Below are 14,016 nucleotides of genomic sequence, written 5' to 3'. Positions count from 1 at the left end.
TTGTCAGATTCAAGGTATTTCTGTGACAATTGTGGGTTTTTCTTTCATTAACCCCTTCATGACCAGTCCATAAGGTCATGTGAGTGCTTATTTTTTGGGGGACGAGTTTTACTTTTAAACGTCATTACTAGTTTGACCCTATCGTGTACTGGAAAACGGGGAAAAAAATTCCAAGTGCGGTGAAATTGCAAAAAAATGCAATTCCACTGTTGTTTTTTTTCTTTCCACGTTCATTGAGTGCTAAAACTGACCTGCCATTATTATTCCCCAGGTCATTATGAGTTCGTAGACACCAAACATGTACAGGTTCTTTTTTATTTAAGTGGTGAAAAAAAATTCCAGAAAAAAATGGCGCAATTTTCCGAGACCCTCAGCGTCTCCATTTTTTGGGGATCTGGGGCCGGGCGAGGGCTTATTTTTTGCCTGATGTTTTTATTGATACCATTTTGGGGTAAATCCGATGTTTTGATCGCCCATAATTGCATTTTATTGCAATGTTGCGGCGACCAAAAAAATGTAATTCTGGCATTTGGAATTTTTTTCTTGTTACGCCATTTACTGATCGGATTAATTATTTTTTTGGTAACTTCTGAACGGGCGATACCAAATATGTGTGTGGGGGGGGTTATTTTTTATTTTATTTTGTATGGGGCAAAAGGGGGGTGATTTAAAGTTTTATATTTTTTACATTTTTTAATATTTTTAAAAACATTTTTTTCACACTTTTTGCTTGCTTCTATAGTCTCCATAGGAGACTAGAAGCAGCCACTGTCTGATTGCCTTTGCTACATAGAGGCGATGAGCAGATCACCTCTATGTAGCAGAAATGCTCCTGTGCTATTAGCGCTGACCACTAGGTGGCGCCCATAGCAATCTTTTCATGACAACCACTGGGGTCTGCTGCAGATCCCGGATTGCCATGCCCACCCATCAGTGACCCGCGATCACATGACGGGGTCACCTATGGGCGGGGTAAGTGGCACACTTCCGGTGCGGCCCTCTTCAATGCTGCTGTCAGAGATTGACAGCGGCATTTAAGTGGTTAACAGCCGTGGGTGGATCGCGATTCCACCCGAGGCTGTTGCGGGCACATGTCAGCTGTAAGAATCAACTGAAATGTGCCCGGTTCAGTGCGAGCTCAGCGCCGAAGCCTGTGCTGAACCGGGGGTGATGGCCTGGGGCGTACTAATATGCTCCAGGCCAGTAAAGGGTTAAACGAGGGGTATTAACAATTTTGACCACATGTGTACCTCTATATTCAACCACACAGTGTAGCATTAACTAGCCTGAGCTATCACTTGGATACCTATAGCACGTATACAGTAGAAATAAAAGATTTCATTATCATGTCAGATAAATTTCTTCTGGATCATAATTATTTCCGCTTTGACAATATATATATATATATTTTTTTTTTACAAAGGAGGGGAGTAAGTATGGGCAGCAAATTTTCATAGTCATTGGATTAATGTCCAAATGGGAGGAGCAATACATTTACCATGAGAGCAATATTTACAGACCAAAAAATCATATGGTACGGTCGATTTATCGACGACCTCCTCCTGATGTTGGGTGGCACACAGGAGGAGGCGTTGAAATTTGCAGAAAATCTCAACAACAATGATTTCAATTTGAGATTCACACTTTGTTTTGAAACCCCATAAAACACTGTACATGGAAATTGTGGTATCAAATAACTCCTGTCTTTGTGGTCTTACAAACAAGCTTTTATAAATGCCTCAAACTTCTAAGTGTGAATCAGACCTGAGATCTAACGTGATAGAGGATGACAGTCCGGTGAAGACGGGAAACATATAGACGGCCGGTGGTGATGTAGTCAGTGACGGACTCTAGCCAAATACGTTTATAGAGCCGTAGTGGAAGATGAAGATTTCGTCTTCATCATAAAATAGTTATTTCTCATGTCACGTGTAATGAATATCTCCTGCAGTATTGCTAATGCCGATTCCAGTGTCTGTAAATGAGACGAGAATTAGCTTTATGGAAGATGAGTCTATGAGAAAGGTATTCACTGGCAGATTCTGAGGAAGAAACTGCTTGTTGTCTGTGGCCTAAAATATATAGGTTTTATTACTAGATGTAAAGAAGAAAACTAAATACTGTAAAACCTAAATCTCCTCAAATGTTTCCCTTATTATCTCCAGTAATTGTATTATTACACAAGATTTTTATGATGTTACATCGGCTCATCATCTTCTCATTCAGGTCTCTACAATATCAGATCCTCTCAGTGAAGATCTTCTATATAAGAGAATTTTCCTGAATTACGCATCAAAGATGGATATGGACACAGACAAGATGGCGGAGATGATATTCCACCTCACCCTAGAGATCCTCTTCCGGGTTACTGGAGAGGTGAGAGATTCTGATGATGTCACATTACATCATTCTTATCTATGGGAATAACAGATGGACAGAACTGGAGAGGTGAGGACTCTGGAAATGTCTGTAGTGAGATTTATTAATGTGTCTCTCCATAACCAGGATTACACAGTAGTGAAGAAGACCTCTAGTGAGCGCTCTCAGGACCCTGTGTCTGAGGGATGTGGAAGACCCCTGAGCCTAATCACGGGGCCTCCACCTCACCCCCTGATACATGAGGACATCAATGACCAGAAGATCCTAGATCTCACCTACAAGATGATTGAGCTGCTGACTGGAGAGGTGACACTGCTAGGAATGAGGAATGCTGGGACATTTTAAAGTAAAGCTATGAAGGGATTGGAGGGATAACTCTATCATTGTATGTGTCAGGTTCCTATAAGGTGTCAGGATGTCGCTGTCTATTTCTCCATGGAGGAGTGGGAGTATTTAGAAGGACACAAAGATCTGTATAAGGACGTTATGATGGAGGTTCCCCAGCCCCTCACATCACCAGGTAACAGACAGGACTGAATACACACGACCTATAATTATCTGTATGTAAAGAATTAATTCAGTCCCTGTATGTGCTTCCTTTAGATCTATCCAGTAAGAGGACAACACCAGAGAGATGTCCCCGTCCTCTTCTTCCACAGGACTGTAAACAAGAAGCCCCCAATATTCCTCAGGATCATCAGGTAGATGGAGAGAAGGTGTCATGAGATCTCTCCTGTGATGTGTAGACGACTGTGAAGGTCTTGTGTTCGGTCTTATTTTATCCACTAGAATTATATGGTTTATACTTGTATAATGAGAATGGTGGCGATGGCAGGATTAGAGCTGATCATTAGTGATGAGTGAGTGTATCGTTGCCATTCGCTATTCGCACGGATAGTACGGTATTCAGGTTTCTCATTATATTGCTAGTATTTGTGTACTCGCTTCGCTATATTCGAATGTCCCACCCTGTAGTTTTGGCGCCTCCTTTGCAGCCACTAAACATGCTGGGCTTCATAACCAATCACAGTAATGCCGCAGACATCTTGATTGTGGCATTACTGTGATTGGCTGGCCGCCCAGCAACATAGGGTCTATTTAAGCCCTGCCGCCGCCATTTTGTGCACATTGCGTCTGGAGCCTGCATTCTATAAGCATAGGAAGAGATCGCTGAGCTGCTAGGGAGAGTGTTTAGGCCTCTTGATAAAACAAAAGCCCTTTTAAGGGCTACCTGCAATGTAAACTAGTTCTGTGTTTAAAGGAGCCGCTCACTAGCTCCATAATACCACCAAAAATAGCTCTTTTCAGAGCTGAAGGCACACAACAAAGTCAGAGTACAAGGAGGGAGAGATTGTGTATTAGGTAGGGAGTGTATTAGGTAGTGTTCTTCCAGCGTCCATATTAAAACAGCTCTTGTCAGAGGAAAGCAATATTTTTCCAGTACACACAGAAGTAGCTTTTTGTGCTGCCTTTCTTTTTTTTTTTTTTTTAACCACCGGTCTATTTTCCCTGCTGTTTTAGGGGTCAGAGCCTGCCTTCTGTCCATATTGGTCCACTTAAAAAAGTGTTTTGTGCCCTACACTAAGCAGTAGTCCAAACATTTCCTACTGCCTGCTACAAAGCACGCACCAGGCCATTTTAACCAATATTTTGGCTGTGACAGCTAGCTTGACTTGTGCCATCAACATCTGAAAATCTGTCAACAAAGCCCAAAATGCCAAAAAAGACTGTTGTTAAGGGACGTGTCAGTGGTGCGCAAGAAGGCACTCAGTCTGTGTCAGGTCAGAAGAATCTTGATGCATCCACTATGTTCCTGGAAAAATTTCCCGGTCTGGAACGTAAACGTGTGTGGAAGCCAGAAGAGCGAGAGCAGATTCTGTCTTGGATAGAAGACAAGGCCTCTACGCATTTGTCAAGCAGCAACAAATCTTCCACGACCACACAGTCTACTGTGGATACACAGAAGGCTGGCCCATCCAATCCTGAAGCTGGTTCTCCTTCCTCCAACAATTTTCAGTCACAGGAGACATATGACCCCAAGCTTGGCCACTCTGAGGATCTGTTTAGTACGTATCCTTTGGTTGGCTCTGGACTATCACTGTGCAGCATTGAAGAGGGACAAGAGGAGGTGGCGTGCGTTTATGCTTATGTATTTGAGGACCTATGGCCAGAAGAAAGACTCTTGGCGGAACATCATTTTTTTTCTCCAGAGGTGGAGGCTGATGATGATGAGACACAGTTGCTGTCAGGTCAGCCTACAATGTCAACTGGGAAGGAGGATGAGATGGAAGACGAGGTAGTCGATTATGAGTCCACTAATCCGACCTGGACCGTTGGCATGCATAGCCATGACAGCAACACAGAGGAAGATGGATATGTAGCACCAAAACAGGCACCAAGGAGTTGTGGTTTGCCCAGAGTGAGAACTGGGTCAACTGTTCCCAAGAGCACCGCCGCTGTGCGCCAAGTCAGGGCGAGGGGGCGTTCAGCTGCTGTGTGGAATTTTTTTTTCTGAAAGTCCTTCAGAGAAAAACATTGTAGTCTGTAGCATCTGCCATGCCAAGTTAAGCAGAGGCCAGGGCAAAGGCAACCTACATGCTCACCGTCCAAGGCTCAAGTTCGATGCTTGCAAACCTATTCAGGAGACATAAATACAAAACAAAAGACATCAGCCCACCACCTGGATATAGGAGTACTACCAGACTAAGGCACCCTGAAGGAAAAGCCCCTCCAGAGACGGGCCACCCTCCCGTCAGCCAGTCTTTCATACTCCAGAGAACGTGCCTTCACCAGGTCACCTAGGATGTTCCTACAAACTTCATTTGCACTTAGGATTTTACTCTGCGTCAAAACTAAAACTCGTGCTTTCCACGTGAAATACCTGACCACTACACTTAGTATGAATAAAGTGGTTCGGTCCCTTCTCCCAAGGTCTCCGAACGCTCCATAGGCCCACCTGGCATAGGATAGAGTAGCCAGCCATGGCCAACCAATGGAAGCTCCCACCCTGTTGTACACCTCTGTATTAAAGGGACAATGAAGAAGGAAGTGCTCCATGCTTTCAGCATGTTAGCACAAGCTGCACGGGGGCAATTCCTGTCCTCTGAGCTCCTGTACTTCAAATTGCCCCTTACACACAGCTTACCTTGGAAGCAGCGCCAAGTCAAGTCCCAGTACTTCTTGGGGATCCTGCTAGAATTTAACAAACTCAACCCAACCTCCAGATCCCAACGGTGGGAAATGAGAAAGCAAGACCCTCCTATCGAGGAGTTTCCTCGAGAGGGACCTCACCTCCCACATTCCCAGATCCCACCGGTGGATCATTTTCAGAACCGGGGTAACATAAGCTGGGAGATGCCCATGCAGTGTGTGAAGATCTTTCAATCTTCCCCCTGAAGATTGATGGCTGAAACCATCCCTTGCAGGATAATACCCATGGAGGAGCCCTCTCTTTCCAGAGGTTTGCCACGTTAACTTTCAAGAAGGTGTTCACTAGGAACACGACGGGTTCACCATATCCAACCACCCTAGTCTCCTCGTGCGGTAAGTGACCTCCCGCTTGACTAGGTTCAGTCTATTCCCCTATATCATCTGGAAGAACAGACTGTAGACCCGTGTCCAGAGAGGCTCTGGCAAGACACAGACGCTGCCCAGGTAGATTAGCAAGGGGAGCAGGAAAGCTTTGCACAGGCCAACCCTTTCCCTCAGGCTCAAAGACCAACCCTTCCATTGGTCCACTCTTTGGGCGACACTTTTGATTCTGCCTTCCCAGTTTTTCATGGGGTAATCACCCTGGCCGAATTCAGTGCCCAGGACTTTGGCGTGTTCTTGGGGTTCGGGGAGGGTGTCCGGAAGATCAAACCCGGGATCTCCGCCTCCCAGCCATAGACTTTCACACTTATCCTGGTTAACCTTGGACCCGGATGCCTCCGAGTAGCGCTCCTCTTCTGACATCACCACCATTGCCTCATCTTGCGAAGAAACAAAGACGGTGACATCGTCTGCTTAGGCCACTACCCTCAAGATGGGAAGGGATCAATTGCAAAGGCATAAAGCAAAGGGCTAAGAGGACAGCCCTGACGGACACCAGATCCTACCCTGAAAGGTTGTCCAATCCACCCATTTGTTTCAATTGACATCTCTCATGTTGGAGCCATGATTCATGTCAGTTCACTTGGTGCAACAGCTCTCCAAGGTGTGATCACTCCTTTTTAGATGCAGACTAACGAGCAGATCTAATTTGATGCAGTTGTTAGTTTTGGAAATTTTAATTTACAGGGTGATTCCATATTTTTTTCCTCAGAATTGAGTGATTTCATAATTTTTTCCCTCTGCTTGGTCTGAAAAAAATTACTCTTACTGGGTACCACATTTTTAATCTTGATTTCTTTTAGTGTTTCTTAAAGCCCTAAAGTTGCCATTTGAAATTACTTTAGTTTTGTGCCATGTCTGTGATCTCCTTTTTTTCAACAACATTAAACAACTGAATGAACATCCTCCGAGCCCGGTGATTCCATAATTTTTGCCAGGGCTTGTACAATGGAATCGTTTAAGAGGGCCGTTGTAGATCAGTTGCTGAAAACATCACCCTCAGATAATGCTGGTAGCAGAGGTACCAGCTCTTTTCAACACCAAAGGATAATGGGGAGAGACACGAACACCAGCTCCAACGGAGGAGGGGGGAAAATGTGCCCAAATTGGGCAATTTTCAATATACCAGCAAAACAGCAAGGGCTATCTGCCTATAAAAATGCCTAGGAGGGATAAGTTGCAGAACATGGTCAAGGGTTACTTTAAGTGACCATACGTGTGTCCTTTCTGACGCTTCAGTTCCCTTTAATTATTGGGTGTCTAAGCTGAACACTTGGCCCGACCTCTCTTTATATGCCTTGGAGGTGCTGGCCTGCCCGGCTGCTAGTGTGGTGTCTCAGCATGTTTTCAGTTCCACTGGGGCAATCATCACTGATAGGCGCACACGCCTCTCCACGGAAAATGCAGACAGACTTGCTCTGATTAAATTCAGTAAGGACTGGATATCTCCACAGTTTGTAATCCCTCCAGATGACAGCAAGCCAACCTAAATTCACCAAACATGCAGATTCATGCTACTGCTGTTAACGTCACCCCCTTCCCATAAAACAAGATTCCTTCCATCGTCAATCATGACTCAGCCCATAGGGCTAATTTTTACATACTATGCACATTGTACAGTGGACAAACCAGGACAGTATTCCTACTCCAGCCTAACTACTATTTGTGATTGGAGACCCTTGGGATGGTGGCTTCTTGTGTCAACCATGACTCAGCCCATTGGGCTAATTTTTACAAACCCTATGCACATTGTGCAGTGGACAAATCTGTAATGTACAGTGGTCCTACCAAACTAATATTTGTCATTGGAGGATGGAGGCCCTTGTCACAGGTTGTGCCACATTGTGACTGAGATTTGGAATACATATTCAATACCAAATACCAGAAAATAACCAACATACGTTGGAAGGAGGGTAAGTAAAGATTATCTACCAAAAAAGACCATTACCCATTAAAAATTAACTTTTAATTTAAACACACTAAAATAATGTACTCAATAGTACAGTTGGGACAAACTAACATATAAGAAAGGAGACATAGAGGGATATAAAGGTGAAAAAGGAATAGAAATAGTGTCAGCTAGGCCGTAAATAATACGCTATAAGGGATAATAGACTAATCCCTTTCTGGCAGTGGAGTATATCAGCCCCCAATATTCAAATAGTGCCCCCACTGTACCCACGGCTATCCTTCACCTAGTCCCCAAGGAACCTTACTAATGCAATTCAACGAGTACACATATGAATTTGACAAACAGCGTCCTCAGTAGCGTATTCAGCAAATATCCAATAATGACATCAATGGCATATAGAAAGCTAAATGTCCACAGTAATACTGTGACTGCATTCCGGTTTGGTAGCATCTATTATCGATGCACCCTATCCCTCATTTAAACTTTCTTTTTTTCCCCTGATGAGCCCCACATTCAAGGAGGGGGGGCGAAACGCGTAGAGATTATGGGAACATTTGATCCATTGGTATATTTTCATATTGAAGTGAAGCCTGATGTCTTTTTGGATATATGTTAACTCTTTCCTCTGGTGATCGCATCGTTGAATTTGATCTCTACAAACTGAATATTTTTGGATCAACAAGTGGAACTTGACTTTACACCAGCCTAAACACTTCTTGGATGCAACAAGATAAGTCATTGATTTTTATTACATGTATACGTGTTTTTTTCTGACTAGCAGCGTTTTTTTCTCATTGGATTTTCTTTATTTGGGACATTGTCATCTTTGTATCCATCAGCACCTCTAATATCGTTTAGATTTCCTGTAACTGTTTTGGTGATTACTGGACTATTATTTTGCTTTACACTGGTCATCTGATATGGCTTTTTGAAAAATCTCTGGACTTTATATTTTTTTTCAAGATTTAATTGGCCTTTTTTTTTTTTTTTTTTTTTTTTTGGGTCTTGCATGACTCTGCATGCTGGTGGACTACATTTCCATACGCCTCAATTTTTTTTTGACTTTTTGGGGTGTTAGTATTACTGTGGACATTTAGCTTTCTATATGCCATTGATGTCATTATTGAATATTTGCTGAATACGCTACTGAGGACGCTGTTTGCAAAATTCATATGTGTACTCGTTGAATAGCATTATTAAGGTTCCTTGGGGACTAGGTGAAGGATAGCCGTGGTACAGTGGGGGCACTATTTGAATATTGGGGGCTGATATACTCCACTGCCAGAAAGGGATTAGTTTATTATCCCTTATAGCGTATTATTTACGGCCTAGCTGACACTATTTCTATTCCTTTTTCACCTTTATATCCCTCTATGTCTCCTTTCTTATATGTTAGTTTGTCCCAACTGTACTATTGAGTACATTATTTTAGTGTGTTTAAATTAAAAGTAAATTTTTAATGGGTAATTGTCTTTTTTCGTAGATAATACATATTCAATAGAAATGTACTGTCAGTCAACCTATTTGGCAAAAAACATGCCTGGCTTGTGCCACATTGTGACTGAGACAGGGGATACATATTCAATAGAAATTTACACTGACTGTTGATGACCGACTGATGGCCCTCTGAAAATTTGAATTGAGGGCCACAACTACTACAGTACTCCATCATAGATAATGTTTGACAAGGGAGGCCCTTGTCAAGGAATCTCCCTGCACTTATGACACAGCCCCCAGGAGTAATTTTTGGAAATACAATGCACATTCTGCACTGGACCAAGTAGTACAATATCAAGAAGTCTTCTCTGCCTATATAATCTGGGAAATATTGACCATCAAAATCTCGGAGCCATTTGGAGAAGCTTCTCCAACCCATCCTGGAGTTGGGGCACTATATATCCTTTGTCCATTGACTTGCACAAGTGATATATTTGAGCTCGTCATCCAGTTGACTAGTGCAGCTTTATTTTTCCAGTTCACTGAGTTCAGCCATACCTGAGGATCGCAGGCCGTACTCACTGCTACCTTCTAGTACTCCATGTCTCTTGACTTTTTCTCTGTAGTTTCTGCCCCTAAATGAGTTAAATAATACAGTGAGGGCCTTACAATATGAGTAAGTGAGGGCACTCTCAGATGTACACGAGGGACCTCCAAAATCTCTACAGGAGGGCACTTCAAAATGTATGTTACAGGGCCACACGAGGGCTCTCACAAAATTCCTGCCTCCTGCAGGGCCTCTGAACATTTGAATTTAGGGCCACAGTATCACATGCTGGTGGTGGAGGAGGAGGAGGGTCAAGCCCAACGCTACAATGGGCACATTGTAAACTGCTATTGAATATGTATTCCACTATCTGAGTGTCAATGATGGAGGGACCGCCCAAATGTCTAAGGAACAGCTGTCCCTCCAAAACGCATGTTACAGAGCCACCTGAGGCCTCTCAGGTCAAAGATCAACATACCTACTAGTACGTTCTTGCTGTGCTTGTAAAGTGCTGGGGAATAGTGAACTAAAAACGATGTATGACAGAGGGACCTACAAAATGTATCAGGACCCTCTCAATTGTAAAAGGTGAAAAAAAGCCGCAACAGTATGTGTGAACAAAGGCTAAAAGGGATATTTTTTGGTTTCTCTGGTTTATTTAGCCTTATATACAAGTGATTGTGCAGGAAAACTGTTTCTTAACCTTTTTGGCCTGTTAAATGCAATTTAGGTTAGGTTTGCTAGTTGTTCTTGTGTGTCTGTAAAAGTGGCGTAACACTGCAACAAACTTATTCCCAGAAACCATATGTGAGTCAGAAATGCATGCAGGCACATTCTCCAGGCTCTTCTCATTCTGTTTCATCACTTTCCCATCCATCAGCCTTTTCCTCAGGCCCCCAGACCACTTTTTAGGGTCTATCAGAAAATTACTCACATTTCCCATTGACTTACCTTGTACTCGCTATTCGGAGCGATTATTACAAAGTGCTCGTTACGATTATAGCGATTACGAATATTACGGTACTCGCTCTTCACTACTGATCATAGATGTGACTTCTCCATCTGTCTGTGACTTTTACAACATTTGTTTCAGGGTGAAGATCTGACCCATATTAATACTACAGAGACATATGTGAGGGGCGATGAGCGGTGTAAAGAGGAGATTCCTACATATGACTACCCAGGTGAGTAGTAACTACTAAATGCAGAGAAGTCACTGATTCTTCTCCGTCACCGGCTGTGGCTGGTTTACCGGTCAAAGAGTCCAGCTGGATCACAATTGTGTAATCACCATTTTGCATCTAGACCAAAACATTGTCCTCCACCTAAAACTGTTCAAATGACTTTGGACATTGAAACTCCTCAAATGACTTTGGACATTGAAACTCCTCAAATGACTTTGGACATTGAAACTCCTCAAATGACTTTGGATATTGAATCTCCTTTTCTATAGAGCTTACAACCTGGAAGATCCACCTACCAACTGAAATTGGAAGATCCTGACTCTTACCTGCCCAGATTTGTAAGCTACCAATCCAAATAACAGTGTACGTAGAATGTGCTGACAAGTTACAAAAATCACTTGAAGAAAAATATTATGATGGGCCTGTAAGAGAAAGCGGAGGGTAATGATGCTGTTGGCTTCCTAGATTCCTGTTATCTTATTGGATGAATCTACCCTCTCTCCCTTCTGTGCTGCTGAATGTGCTCATATGGTCCCTACAAGACCAGGTCCAGTCTTTATGACCAAACCTCACTTTTATGATCGACAACATTAAATGTGCAGTGAGGCCAAGTGTGAATTTCTGTATAATAACAGAGTTTCCCGTTACCCTTACTTTTCTATTTCTTTTTAAACCAAATTACTTCCAATAGATAAAGTATACAAAAACATTACACCTGTGCCATGATATATCTCTAATCTGTGCGTGGCTGATGGCTGTAATATACATTTATTCACGCCTGCAGGAGATGTGTTGGCATGACTCGAGCCCTGGTTTCATGGATTCACTCCACGTCATAAATAATATTATCAATCCTAAAGAATTTAGATACAATTTATCCTAAAATGGGGGCACTAATACTTTCTCTACTCTTCTGGTCAGGACTCATAGTAGCTCCAACGGTCTACCATAAATAAGTGCAACTCCGGTTTAGTGTTGGAGTCCCCCCCTCCCCCACAAACATGCATTCCTGTTGGGGATGTAATGTGTTTTTTTTTATTCTGTCTTTTTTTTTACAGGTTCATTCTGTATGATAGTTTGATTGTGGTGGGATCGGCCTGCCTCACTTAACTCTGTAATTCCCTGATAGTCTTTCAAAAAAGGTCTCTATTGTCTCTTCCAAATGCCTGAGATCTAAATTTAAGACACCTCAGCTCTGCACTATTATAAAAAGTTCTCATTAAATGTATATTTCTTTTTGAGACTCATTTGACATAAAATATTGGCCCTTACTATAGTTTAAATTGCCAGGAGCTATCAAGAAGCATACTCTAATTATCCCGGAGAGGTTTCACCACTAGTTACTCTTTTTTTTGATCTTCTCATTAGATGTGTTATTGTCTATAGTCAAAGTTTTGCCCATCACCCTTTAACCCCTCTACACCGTGTGCAGAATTATTAAGCAAATGCGTATTTTGATCACATGATACTTTTTATACATGTTGTCCTACTACAAGCTGCATAGGCTTGAGAGCCAACTACTAATTAAGTAAATCTGGTGATGTGCATCTCTGTAATGAAGAGGGGTGTTGTCTAATGACATCAACACCCTATATAAGGTGTGCTTAATTATTAGGCAACTTCCTTTCCTTTGGCAAAATGGATCAGAAGAGAGATTTGACGGGCTCTAAAAAGTCCAAAATTGTGAGATGTCTTGCAGAGGGATGCAGCAGTCTTGAAATTTCAAAACTTTTGAAGCGTGATCACCGAACAATCAAGCGTTTCATGGCAAATAGCCAACAGGGTCGCAAGAAGTGTGTTGGCCAAAAAAGGCGCAAAATAACTGCCCATGAATTGAGGAAAATCAAGCGTGAAGCTGCCAAGATGCCATTCTCCACCAGTTTTGCCATATATCAGAGCTGCAATGTTACTGGAGTATCAAAAAGCACAAGGTTTGCGATACTCGGGGACATGGCCAAGATAAGGAAGGCTGAAAAATGACCACCTTTGAACAAGAAACATAAGATAAAATGTCAAGAATGGGCCAAGAAATATCTTAAGACTGATTTTTCAAAGGTTTTATGGACTGATGAAATGAGGGTGACTCTTGATGGGCCAGATGGATGGGCCAGAGGGTTGACCAATAAAGGGCAGAGAGCTCCACTCCGACTCAGATGCCAGCAAGGTGGAGGTGGGGTACTGGTATGGGCTAGTATTAAAGATGAACTTGTGGGACCTTTTCGGGTTGAGGATGGAGTGAAGCTCACCTCCCAGACCTACTGCCAGCTTCTGGAAGACAACTTCTTCAAGCAGTGGTACAGGAAGAAGTCGGTATTGTTCAAGAAAAACATGATTTTCATGCAGGACAATGCTCCATCACATGCATCCAACTACTCCACAGCGTGGCTGGCCAGTAAAGGTCTAAAAGAAGAAAAAATAATGACATGGCCCCCTTGTTCACCTGATCTGAACCCCATAGAGAACCTGTGGTCCATCATAAAATGTGAGATCTACAGGGAGGGAAAACAGTACATCTCTCAGTACAGTGTCTGGGAGGCTGTGGTGGCTGCTGCACGCAATGTTGATCGAAAACAGATCAAGCAACTGACAGAATCTGTGGATGGAAGGCTGTTGAGTGTCATCATAAAGAAAAGTGGCTATACTGATCACTAATTTTTTTGGTTTTTGTTTTTGCATGTCAGAAATGTTTATTTCTAAATTTTGTGCACTGATATTGGTTTACCTGGTGAAAATAAACAAGTGAGATGGGATTAGATTTGGTTTTTATTAAGTTGCCTAATAATTCTGCACAGTAATGGTTACCTGCACAAACAGATATTCTCCTAAGATAGCCAAATCTAAAAAAAAAAACCACTCCAACTTCCAAAAATATTAAGCTTGGATATTTGAGTCTTTTGGGTTGATTGAGAACATAGTTGTTGATCAATAATAAAAATAATCCTCTAAAATACAACTTGCCTAATAAT

General features: G+C 42.5%; 2 protein-coding genes across 4 annotated transcripts in view; both read left to right on the top strand.

Moving 5' to 3' along the window:
• LOC141220371 (uncharacterized) overlaps positions 1–14,016 on the top strand; it is a 324,060-nt gene that overhangs the window by 81,768 nt on the left and 228,276 nt on the right. The gene's annotated exons all lie outside the window — the stretch shown is intronic.
• LOC141220368 (uncharacterized) overlaps positions 1–14,016 on the top strand; it is a 97,095-nt gene that overhangs the window by 79,954 nt on the left and 3,125 nt on the right. For 2 of the 3 annotated variants that reach the window (XM_073666292.1, XM_073666293.1), the window contains 2 exons: positions 2,983–3,080; positions 10,960–11,050. In XM_073666292.1, the coding sequence (XP_073522393.1) occupies positions 2,983–3,080; positions 10,960–11,050 (189 nt within the window). Of the gene's footprint in view, positions 1–2,775; positions 2,900–2,982; positions 3,081–10,959; positions 11,051–14,016 lie in introns of all 3 variants that reach the window. The other variant, XM_073666291.1, reaches the window with a different exon arrangement.

The sequence above is a fragment of the Phyllobates terribilis genome, unplaced genomic scaffold, assembly GCF_046119375.1.
Source record: "Phyllobates terribilis strain yellow unplaced genomic scaffold, ASM4611937v1 Scaffold_285__1_contigs__length_2463970, whole genome shotgun sequence".
Lineage (NCBI taxonomy): Eukaryota > Metazoa > Chordata > Amphibia > Anura > Dendrobatidae > Phyllobates > Phyllobates terribilis.
This window is presented reverse-complemented; position numbering and strand designations above follow the sequence as displayed.